The sequence below is a fragment of the Neophocaena asiaeorientalis genome, unplaced genomic scaffold (assembly GCF_003031525.2).
Source record: "Neophocaena asiaeorientalis asiaeorientalis breed wild unplaced genomic scaffold, Neophocaena_asiaeorientalis_V1.1 scaffold43, whole genome shotgun sequence".
NCBI classification, from domain to species: Eukaryota; Metazoa; Chordata; class Mammalia; order Artiodactyla; family Phocoenidae; genus Neophocaena; species Neophocaena asiaeorientalis.
In genome coordinates this window covers 7,592,262-7,603,926 of record NW_020173674.1, presented here as the reverse complement: position 1 = coordinate 7,603,926, position 11,665 = coordinate 7,592,262, and the positions used below count along the sequence as shown (strand labels likewise).

Genomic DNA, 11,665 nt, shown 5'->3' with positions numbered 1-11,665 from the left:
CAGGCACTGCTGGCTTCTCACCCTGGGCACAGGTGCCTGCTTGTGGCAGCTGGATGTCACCCAGCCACCTCGCCCACCCTTTGCATCTCACCTCTTCCACCCCTGGTCCACCCTACAGGCGCCCCAGCCCTCCTCTGCCTGGTGGCACCTTGCTCTCTTCCCCTCTCTCTCAGCTTCATTCCAAGACCCTCAGACTCCTGTCCGCTCAGGTCCCCTCTCCTTCCGGCCCTGGGGAGCCCAGTCCAGCTCCCACTTGAGCCTTCCTCCTTCAGGTTCCTCCCCCCACAATTCCTAACCTCCGCCCCTCCTCTCAACCCTGGCTGCCCAACTGGATACACACCTGTTCTTCTCTCCACTCACAGGGAGGAAGGAGGATGTGTGTGTGTGTGTGTGCGTGTGTCTGTCTGTCTGTGTCTGTGTGTCCTGTGAGCTCTTCCCCAAGGCTGTGGGTGATCCCAAACTGCAGCCGTGGAAATGGAAATGATTTCCTTTGGAAATCTGGCCACTCTACCCACGGAAACCACTTACACGATGTTCAGTAACATGCATGCCGGGGGCATTTTCCCTCTCATCTCCCACTGCACAGCTGTACTACCTGCCCAATGAGACCTGGGCCTGGGCCTGCCTGTGTACACATCCCGTTAATGAGTCCATGGTGTATTCACACGAGCATGGATGGGGCCTCCCTAGGTGCTTACAAGGCAATGAGACCCTGCCTTCCCACAGATTCCACAGGTTCTGAATCCACAGATTCAGGTCACTTGTGTTTCAGACAAAAATGGATCATCCATTTGTTTAGTCACTCAACAAACATTTCTTGAGTGCCTGTTCTGTTCCTGGTGCTGGGTACTGGAGATGCAAAGATGAACGTCCAGTCCTTGACCACCGGGAGCCCCAGCCAAGCAGGAGAGACTGGCAAGTGACCAGCAGTGTCCTGTGTTCTGTTAGAGGTAGCACAGCCCTGGGGACGGGGCTGAGAGGGGCCCTAGAAGACACTGGAGGAGAAGTATAGTAGCCAGAAGAGTGTCAGATGGGGGAAGGGAGGGAGAGGGCACACACAGACAGAGGCAGAGAGGCAGGAGGGCAGGAGGCATTCAGGGACCTACCTGCACTGGGATAGTTGTGGGTGCGTCTGTGTGTCTGTGTGTGGCATGTATTTGTGTGTGGGTCCTGAGAAGGAGGGAAGAATGTATGTGTGTCTCAGCGGCACACATAACAATTCTAACAAAAGCTCCGTTTACACAGCACCTCTGAGCACCTCTGCTACGCCACGCCATTCTAGCACTCTCCTTAGGTTATCTCACGGAACTCTCACAGTACGGCTATGAGGTAGATATTATCCCCAACTTTCACAGGTAGAAACTGAGATCCAGAGGAGCTAAATGACTTGTCCAAGGTCACACAGCTTGTCAGTCGGAGACCCAGGATTTAAAGCCTGGTCCTGCTGACTCGGAGTCCCTGGGCTGTGTCTCTGAGCTCCCTGAGTCTGGGCCATGCACACTGCTGTTGCTCAGGGTGACTCTCGGCTTTCGTAAGGGATCTGCTGTCACAGGGCACACAGGCAGCCACCAGGCCCTCACGGTGCTCTGCTTGGCAGGTAAGGGGGCACCCAGTGGCCTTCCGCACCCCAGCCAGGGGTACCTGAGCAGAGGAGAGAAGGCGTGACTCCTCTAACCTCGCATCCAGCCTACTGGGCTCCAAGGGGAGGAGCTCTGGCTTGACATGGTAAAGCCTTCATGCTCCCCAAGTCCAGCCTTGTCCAGTGTAGGCTGGTGTCTTCACTGCTACAAAGGTTGCCCTGGTGTGTGTGTCTAAGACAGAGCAAAGTCTGATGCCCACAGAGCCTGGCCTGTCAGTGTCTGCGCATCTGTGGGACTCAGCATGGGAGCGTTTATGTGCCTGAGTTGCCCTACACATGCCCAGGCCCTGGTGTAAGCTGGCATCCCACAGTAGTACTTTTTCTTCCTTGTGTCTGTCTGACCGTATGAATATTTGCAGTTGTCTGTGTGTCTGGGGCTGGCCTGTGTGTTTGTCAGCCTCTGAGTTTCTTAGGGGGCCGTGTGGTTCTCTTTATTTCCAGGGCCTGCCTGAAAGTGTCTGGGTACAAGCCTACATGACTGTGAGTTGTGAGCCCACACTGGCATTTTCATCCTAGCATATAAGTGGGTCCATGAGGGTTTGTGCACTTGAACCTCTCACTGTCCTTCTGCCCACGGCTCTCTCAGCCAGCATGGGGCAGCTTCTCTGGGCATCACTTCTGCCAGGAGAGGGGCTGAGCCCGAAGACGCTCTCTCTGCTTCTCAGGGGCTGCTTCTCAGTCAGCACCCGCGCGTGTGACTCTGCAGTGTTGCTCAGCCTGTATCTCCACATCTCTGTGTTTCTGCGGTTCTTCTGCAGTACCTCCACTTCCCCTCCCTCTTCATCTCCCGCACTGGGGCTCTCTTCCTCTCCCTCCCAAGGCTCTGGCCACCTCCTCTCTCGCTGGCTGGGTCTGCACGACAGCGGCTCCATATATCTCCCTGCATCCCTCTGGGAGCTACCTCCGTCTCCGCTTCTGTCTGGGTGACTATTTCCATATCTCTCCCTTGCTCCTCCTCTGGTTTCCTCTCACTCTGAGGCTCTTTCTCTGCCTCCCTCAGATTCTTGCAGAGTCTCTGCCTCCTCATTTCTTTCAGGTCCTCATTTCTGTCCCTCCCCTGTGCTCCTCAGACCTTGGTTTGTCCTCGGCCACCACAGCTGTCACACTGTTGAACTGGGTCTCTTTGCACCCCCGTGCTCCCCCAGCCCCAAGACTGTGAGCTCCCTGCAAGCAGGGGCTGTATGCTGTGTCCTCAGGGCGCGGCACAGGACCTGATACTAGTAGGTTGTCAATGAAGGTTTGTTGAAGGCACTTGACCTATTTTTCGCTCTCGTTGTCACTTGTCGTTCTCTCCTTTTCACCATGTCCCTTACTTCTTGAGACCCTGGGGTTCCTTTTCTCTGGGTCTCCATGGTTACTTCTCTTCCTTTATCGAGATCACCTAATATGAACTTTTGACTTGCTCTTTGTAAAGACCTGGGTTCTTGCCTTGGTTCTATCCTTGGGAACAGTCCTGCCTCCTTGCCAAGATCCGTTTTGGGTTACTTCTGGATCTTCTCTCTTTGGTTTCTGCATCTGCCTCCCCATTTCCGCCTGTCCCTCTTTTCTCAACTCATCCTTCCCTCAATTACGACAGGCTCTCCCTACTTCTACCTTCCTTCCCTCCTCTCCTCCCCCATCCACAAACTGGACCCTGACCTTGCATCCTTCCCTGTTCAGCTGTGCCGCCTCCCTCCTAGCTGACCCACTCCCACAGTCTCGCCCCCACCCTACAAATCCCAACTTTTCCCTTTAGCCCTGCCCCGCCATCGTCCCGCCCCTACAAGCCACGCCTTTCCCGCACCCGAAAGCCTCGCCACTTAACCCCGCCCCCGGTGCAGGCAGCTCTCCTATCAGAGGCCGCCTCGCCCGCCCTGCCCCGCCCTGCCCCGCACCTCCCCTGCGCCCCGCGCCGCCTACCTGCCGGGTACCGCTCGTTGACCGGCCAGCTGTCCACCTGCAAGGTGGCATTGCCGCCGCTTCGAGTGAAGCGCACCACGTGGTATTTGCCGTCGCTCACGATGGCGTTGGGCTCGTCGATGGTAATGTCGTCCGTGCCCACGTTAAAGATCACCCCCACGGTGCCCTGGTCCTGGGGACAGGGAGGTAGAGGTCAGGGATCCGGAGGGAGAGACCGTTCACTCCTTCTAGAACTCCACCTGTGAACACCACCGGTCCAGCTCTGCAGCATATAACAGCTTTACAACACACCTCTCCCAGCCGCGTCTTTACTGGACCTTTTCACCTGCCCAAGGAGGTGGGCAGGCTTGTCCCCTCCCTGCCTCATATGCAAGCAAGGGAGTAACTGAGGTTCAGAGAGGTTGGGGAAGCCACCGTGGGGTGCACAGCATGGGCCTGGAGCACTTCCACTGACCACACCTGCCTGTTGCTTTTTGGTTCAATCAAAATGTTCACAAATGTTCACAGGGCACCTCCTCCATGCAAGAGGCACTGAGCCTCCAGGCCCCAGACAGGGACGACCAAGAGGAACCCAGGACCAGTGGGACCACAGAAGGTGGAGGCTTCACCAAGGCACAGCCAACAGAGAAATCCACAGAAGCCAGCCCTGTGCCTGAGGAGGGTCTGGCCTCCCCACTCCTCACACCTCCAAGTTCAACCCTCGCCTCCCCTGCATGTTCTGCACTGGGCGAGTCCCTGAGGGCTCTGGCACCAGGGCATTGGCAGGTGTCAGCCATGGAGGTCAGGCCTGAGTGCAGGGGCAGCCCCTTTGCAGTCAAGGGGGCACAGGCGCAAGGTCTGGACTGAGTGTTTTGGAGGGAGTCAGGTATAGAAAGAGAACAAGAAGACAAACCATGTTGGGCTTATTAAGGGAAGGTGAGCTTGGGGGTGTAATGGTAGAGGATAGGGCCGGCAGCTGGGAAGGGACAGGAAGAGGAAAGACAGGGACTGAGGCCTGGAGAAGGGGAGCAAAGAGTCAGTCTGAGCAACCTCTCCCAGGCCCAGGCTCCGGAGAGGACCTGCATAGGGAACCCTTCAGAGGCCACCCAGGATCCAGCCCAGGAAGAGTTCTGTCCATGGTGCCAGAGTGAGAGGGAGAGCCTCACTGAACCCCTAAATGGTGCCAGGTCCTCCGTGGGTACTGTACACACATGCTGTCTTCATCCCCACAGCAACCCTCTGAGGAATAGACAGCATCCCATTCTACTGAGGGGGAAACTGAGGCTCAGGGAGGCTAAGTAACCTCCCCCAATCTCACAACTCATAAGAAAGGACCCCCAGATTTGAACCCCAGTTGGCCTGACTCCAAAGCCAAACGCTCCCTCCCACTTTGCCCGCCAGTCTCGGGAGACACTGACTCAGAGTGCTGGAGGTGGGGGTGATCTGAGAGGCTACTGAGGCCAACCTTCCTTCAAGACCAAAGACGTCTAAAGAAGCCAGTGGAAGGCCCACTCGGCCCTAAACCTGAGCCCTTATTCCATTCCCCTGTACTACCCAGCAGCACCCCCGAACTCGGCCTCCTGAGTTCCTGCACCCCTCCTCCCACACAGGACAGACACTCGCACAGGCTCACACAGTCACGGGGACCAGATCATCACAGAAGACACTACACTCCTGGAGTCTTCCTGAAAGACTGTTGCAGTCTTGCCTGGGCATGAGGAAGCATTTAGTTGCCACCTCCAGCACCCAACAGGGCTGAGAGGCTTGGTGGCACTGGGTGTGGGGATGGGGTGACTCACAGAAGGGGCAGGGATTGGGGTTTTGCAGAGAGAGCTGGGGGGGCAGGATGTGCAGCCGTGGCCCACTTGAAGACCCACGCCCTATCCCTTCCCCACTGTGGGTCCAGTTCTCCCCCTCCTAGAACCTGGGAAAGACACACGCACACACACACACACACACACACACACACAGAGTCATACACACACACTCACACACACACACGAGTCATACACACTCTCACACACACACACACACAGAGTCATACACGTGCAGCGTCCCTCAGATGCAGCAAAGCAGGGAAACTGAGGCCGAGCTTGCCTAACAAAGGGTACTAGCAAGCCGCACTCATCCACCACCCACAGACTGACGACATCCAGGGAGAAGGGGTGGTCTCTGCTCCCCACGTGAGAGGAACAGACCTCAGTACTATTGTCAGTAATAGAACAGCATCAGCCCCTTGGGTGCCTCTGAGGGTTTCTCCCCACGAGGCTCAGCTGGGTGGTGACAACGGTCAAGGAGCAAAAGTGGTCTGGGAGCCGGGATGGCAGAGGGCTGTCCAGGGCGGCTGGAAGGCAGGACACCTGCGTTTCCTAGGAGGCAGCCGAACCCAGAGCCCAGAGCTGTGCACTCCAGGGGAGAGGCAGCTCCCAGAGCTGCTCCCCACGTGAAGTCAGTTGTCACTTCTTTTAAAGTCATTAATTCCTAATTCCCCAATTACCTCATTAGGCGGCGGTGGGAGAACGAGGCCGCTCCTACAGCAAATAATTATGGGAGTCAAAATTAATTTGGCAAAGTGGAGCGACGCTTTATTAGAAACGTCAAATTGCTTTTCTCTCATTTTGCTGCCGCCTCCCCACTCTCTGAGAGCTGCTAACGACGCTGCGGTGGGAGCTGATATATCACCAGGGGAGAAGGGGGCTTGGGGGCCGCCCCAGGGGGCTTCAGCCCGTCGGGTGCCCAGCTCTCCCCTCAGAGCTGACCTCTCTCATGGCTCCCATGCTTCCTCCAGGGCCCCCGACCCTCGCCAGGCTCCTCATCCCAGGGGTAGCCCTGCCCCGCCCCGCCGGCTACAGCACCAGGCACCAGGCCTCGTTCCTCCATAACCCTCGTTCCTCCATAACCCGGCACCAGGCGAGGGCTGTGGGCAACTGCTGGGAGGGCAAAGGAGACTCCTTCTCCCTGCACCCTGATCCCCCTGCCCCTTCTCCTCAGCACTGGGGGAACCCTGTCCCCTAAACCTTCAGGCGTATAAACAGAAGTTGTCAAATGAGGCAGACAGAGTATGCCCACAGATCTACTCACCCAGGTGGGTGCTCACAGATGCTCAGGACATCAGTGGACACAGTGCTTCCTACAGCTGGGCAGTGAATGTCCTCAGTGCTTTATATACATGATCTCGTTTATTAAACCTGCGAGCATCTCTGTCCGCTTATCATGCCATTACACAGATGAGGACACTGAGGCTCGGAGACACAAGGTGACTGCACTAGGGCAGAGCAAGGACACGGACTCAAACCCAGGCATCTGCTCCAAAGCCACACACCACCTCTCAGGACTGTGTAATGAGAGAGCAGCAGCCCTCACTCACAGAGAGGGACCCGGAAACACAGTCACACCTGCCACGCAGAGTCAGGAGACTGAAACAGCAGCAAACGCCACACTGCCAAGAAATACAAATATAGAGCGACACACCCGATCAGAGGCCACGAGACTGCCCCCCATGGCGCCGCCACCCCAGCACTCCTGACACAATCAACATGCACGGGGCCCACACTGTCACATACAGTCACCGTCCGCACTGCCTCTCACGCAAGTGGAGACGCTCACACGCACGGAACTTGCAGGCCTTCTCCCCAGGCTACTCCTTACTCTGCTTTCCTTTCCCCCTCGTTTCCCTGCCCGGCCTCCCAGGCCCTGTGTCCATCAGCTGCCACTTCTACTCCAGCTCCGCTCTGTCCACGGTCCATCTCTCCTCAGACCTCCTTCCTTCCCTCCCTCGTGTCGGGGAAGGGGTATGCAGGCTGGGGACCCTGCAAAGCTGTCGTGTAAGGAGGGGCCAGAGCCCAAACGAGCTTTCTCCCCTGGCTCCCTCGCTCCCCTGAAAGCTCAGGGCCCCCCACTCAGACCCTTCCAGCACACAGAGCCTGGTCAGCCTGTTCGACCCTCCCAGCTCGGGGTCCTGGCCAGGGTCACTATGTGGGATGCGGGCAGGGAAGGGAGGGGGCCGTAAGCGGCTGCATAGGTGGAAAATGGAGACTGAGGTCAGAGGCCCAAGGGTTAAGACAGTGGGCGGGGGGGCAGGGGAGAGGCTAAGAGCACAAATGAAATGGAGCAAGGCTTGAGGCCACAGAGAAGTGTGTGGGGCCAGAGCAGAGAGGCGGAAGAAAAGGGGCCGCCCGAAGACCAGAGTTAGGATGGAAACTGTGAGAAGAGGAGCCACAGGCATGGCGGGGGGCCTAGAGGGAGGCAGTGGGAAGCAGCAGAGGGCGAGGAGGGGAGCTGGGCAGAGAAAAGCAGAGCTGAGCGGGACCGGAGGCCAGAGCAGAGACGTGGGGTAGGGCCGAGGTCAGGGAGGAATGAGCAGGGATATGGCCAGAAGGGCTGTAAGGGAGGCCAGGTAAGGGGGCGGCTGGGAGGGCAAAGGTCATGGGAACAGTAATCAAGGGCAGGGAGGCCCGAAGGAGGGGACAGGAAAAGGTGCAGGACACAGTGGGAGGCATAGGTGGTGCAGGAGTGAGCAGGCAGCAGCCCAGGGCAGTCACAAGGTGGGGATGTTCCCACAGGCTGCAGGAGAACGGCCGGGAAGGCTCAAGGAAGCCCCTGACTACATTCCGGAAGGTCAGAGACACAGACGGTCTCAGGGTGGGGAGCTGGGGAGCTTCAGGTGAGCGGAGGTGGCTCTGAGGGCCTCAGTGAACAACCAGGAGGAGAATGGGTCTCAGGTGCGGAACCACAGACTGGAAACCCCAGCACTCAGGGAACAGAGGTTCTGAGGGCTCCACGGGAGGGCAAGATGCGAGGTGCTGGTCCCATGGCAAGAGAGGACTGAGTGGATTCGGGGCAGAAGGCTGGGGGGTCGGGGGTGCCAGCCCCGCGTCCTTACGATGTGCAGCTGCAGGTAGTCCCCGAGGCCGGAGGCACTGTCCACCCGCACCAGCACGGCGCTCCGCTGGTGCGTGCTGAAGCCCACGGCCAGGCGGTCCATCCTCGTGCTCGGCCGGTCATTGGGAGGCCATGTGTAGGTGATGAGCGCTCCCCCCTTCCCAAAGATGTATGTGGTCCCGGCTGCAGAGAGAAGGAAAGGGAGACAGAGATAAGAGGTCAGGAGGGCGAGATTAGCAGGTCCTTGGGGCTGTGACCAGAGCACTGGGACACCAGGTTTAGGGTACGGGGGCTTCAACTGTGATACCCACAGCGGCCACCAGGCCCTGCCCTCCTAGGGAACAGTTGACAGGCGGGTGCCTGGGTGGGAGCCCGTGCAAGCGCACAGACAGATGTAGCCGCCTCATCAAGAATTCTAGCTTTAATTACAGCAAAACAGAGAGGTAATAGAGAGAGTGACACACAGAGAGAGCGAGCCCGGAGAGAGGCTGGCTGCAAGGGGACAGGGAAGATCGCCAGGGACAGGCAGGACCCAAGGGGCCTAGGCCTGAGCCGCTCGGCTGCTCCCAGGGCTGGCAGAGGTGGCAGGTTCGAGGTATGTGCTTCTGCGATGGCGGGCGGAAGAGCAGGGGCTGTTTGCTCTGACTCACAGCCTGCAGGCTGGCCCCGCTCCAGCACCTGCTCCCCACCCCCTCCCAAGCCCCTGCAAATCCTGGTCCCACTTTGCCCGGACTCCCTGCTTCTACTCCCAGCTAGGGTGGGTGGCAGAATGGGGTGGGGGGAGGGGGGGTCCTGGAGCCCTGCCCAGAAAAGAAGAGACAGACAAGGGGGTGGGGGGGTAGAGATTGACAGCCAGAGGAGGAAGGAGGCAGAGAGACAGATGGACAGAGAGGGACAGAGAGGGGTGTAGGTGAGAGAAGGCGGGAGAGTGGGAGCCAGAGATGATGAAGGGATCCCTCTCCCTACCCTCTCCCACCCCACCCTCTCTCCCCCTCTGTCTCCTCTTTGCCATCCAGGCAGCTGGGCGGGTGTGAGGTCCCTAACGATCTCAGCCCCAAAATAAACCCTATTAGTCGCCTTGTTCCCTCCTGCGGCTGCCTGGGCTCCCTGGGGGTGGGGGCAGACTGATGGCCAGGGTGGAGGCAGGGGTCAGGGCCGGTCGCCCAGTTTCCGGGAAGGGAGCTTTGTCTGGGAGGCCTAGAGGACTAGTACTCTGGGGCCTTCAGAGAAGGAAAGACAACAATCTTGCATTCTTTAGAACATAAATGGAGCAGATGAGACTCATAAAATGCTTAATTAAATAATTAGCCACTAACAACTCCTCTCAAAGCACTTCTTGCGAGTAGAGGGGTTCAGGGGAGGACTTATCCAGAGAGAAGGAGAGAGGCAGATGGGGCGTGAGGGCAAAAGCCTGCAGTAGGCTGGGAGAAAAGCAAGGCCTTGGGGGTGGGAGAGCTCTGGGTGGGATGGGAAGTCCGGGTCGGGGAAGGCCTGGGGTACTTCCCCGGAGCCAAACCGCTCTGCCAAGATGGCAGCCAAGCTGGTAACACTAAGGCCAGGCCTCTCAGGCACCTTGGGGGTCTCTCACCTCAGGGACTGGGAACCCCACTGTAGTTTGGGCAATCAGGGATCAGGGGTCTCTATCCCAGGAAGCTCCTAGGCCCCCAAAGGAGAGGGGACTCCTGAGTGCCTTGGAGGGAGGTACCATCTGCCGGCCCAGGAGAAGCTGAGAAGGGAAGCCTGTTGCCTGGGTCCCAGAGAGGCAGTGAGGCCAGCAGGGGGCTGGGGCTGGGGGGGCAGGAGCTGTCACCCAGAGCACTTGTCATCAGGGCCCTCCGTCTCCCCAGGCAAGGCTAGAGGGGAGAGGTGACTCCCGGCGGGGCAAGGCAGGTGGGAAAGAACCACCTTGATGTCAATTAACTGACATCTTGCCACAGCACATTGCAGGGAAAGTCCCCGCGCAGAAGATAGAGGGAGCTCGGCTCTGCCCCTCCAAACTGAGGTATGCTTCCTACCTGAGGGCCCCGGAGGCTCAGCAGTGAGATCTGAACTCTCAGGATGGGGTCCCAGGATCAGGGTGGAGAGCTGGACTAGGGCAGTGAGTCACACACCCGCCTCCAGCAGGTCACTGCCTGGACAGGGCAGGGCCCGAAGGCTAGGAGCAGGGTAGGCCTCAGTCAGCAACGGTCTCTCCACTCCCAACACTGCAGCACTCTGGAAAATCGGCTGTTTCCATGGTAACCGTAATAGCCAGGGTCCTCCCTTCCCCCTCCACTCACTCACAAGCTGCATGTACAAAATTTGGGGGATGAGGAGGGCCAGGGGAGCTAAGATGCTGACCCTCCTCCACATACACCCCTCCCTGCTTCCCAGACAAGAGGCTGCTGCCTCTCACCCCCTGGGCTCCAGGGCCTCCCAGTCAGACGCAGGAGGGGCTTACTGGGTTTCTTGATCCCTCAGACCAGCGAAAGAAACTCCATCTACGTGGAGCCTCCCAAATCTCCCAAGTCTAGGGGAAACGAGGCCCTTTCTCCTCACTTTCCCACCCCAGGAACCCAGACAGCACATCAGGCTGAGCCCGGAGAGGGCGCGAGGAGCGAGCACGCCCAATGCCCCATAGGGCAGTGAGGCCGGAGGGATCAGAGGCGGGGCGGGTGCTCCAAACCCCGCAGACCCCGCACCCACAAACAGGCCGCGACGCAGCCAGCTGCGCACAAAGACCCAGTGTGGAGAGGCAGACCCCGGACAGGAGACAGCCGGGAAACATGGCGGTAAGCGCACAATGACGGGCCCTGGCAGGCGGCGAGGGCAGCGGCTGGCTGGCACTGCGCAGGACGGGACAGGCGCACGGGTCCCCGCCCCCGAGGCCCATGGCGCACGGGCCGCACATCCCCGCCCCAGCCTCCTCCAGTCCCCAGCCAGGGCCCTGCTCGGCCGGGCCTCCCCCGGGATTTATTACACAGCTGCTCTCCCACTGCCGCCAGTTTTTTACGGGGGGGCTGGCCTGTTAAAGCCTAAGGGCGTTTATTACACGGTGGGGGGATCGGGTGGAGAGACACTTGTTGGGCCGAAGAGGTGAAGGATGAATGGTTTATCGGACTGGGGCGGCAGTAATTACCCTGGGGAGACATTTCTCTCCCCGGCACCCCGCTCCAGCCCTCGGGCGCACAGGACTCGGGCTGGGATGAACGCGGGCGGAGGGGCGGGGCTCCGCCTGGTCCCTCCCCGTCCCTCCCCGCCGCGCTGCGTAGGCGTAGGCGCCTCCCG

The 11,665-nt window shown here is 59.0% G+C and overlaps 1 protein-coding gene across 2 annotated transcripts in view; it reads right to left on the bottom strand.

Moving 5' to 3' along the window:
• The window catches only part of NRXN2 (neurexin 2), a 98,014-nt gene that overhangs the window by 20,720 nt on the left and 65,629 nt on the right, over window positions 1-11,665 (bottom strand). For both annotated transcript variants that reach the window (XM_024749166.1, XM_024749165.1), the window contains 2 exons: window positions 8,400-8,581; window positions 3,539-3,710 (listed from right to left, as the gene is read on the bottom strand). In XM_024749166.1, coding sequence (XP_024604934.1) covers window positions 3,539-3,710; window positions 8,400-8,581 — 354 coding nt within the window. The remainder of the gene's footprint in view (window positions 1-3,538; window positions 3,711-8,399; window positions 8,582-11,665) is intronic.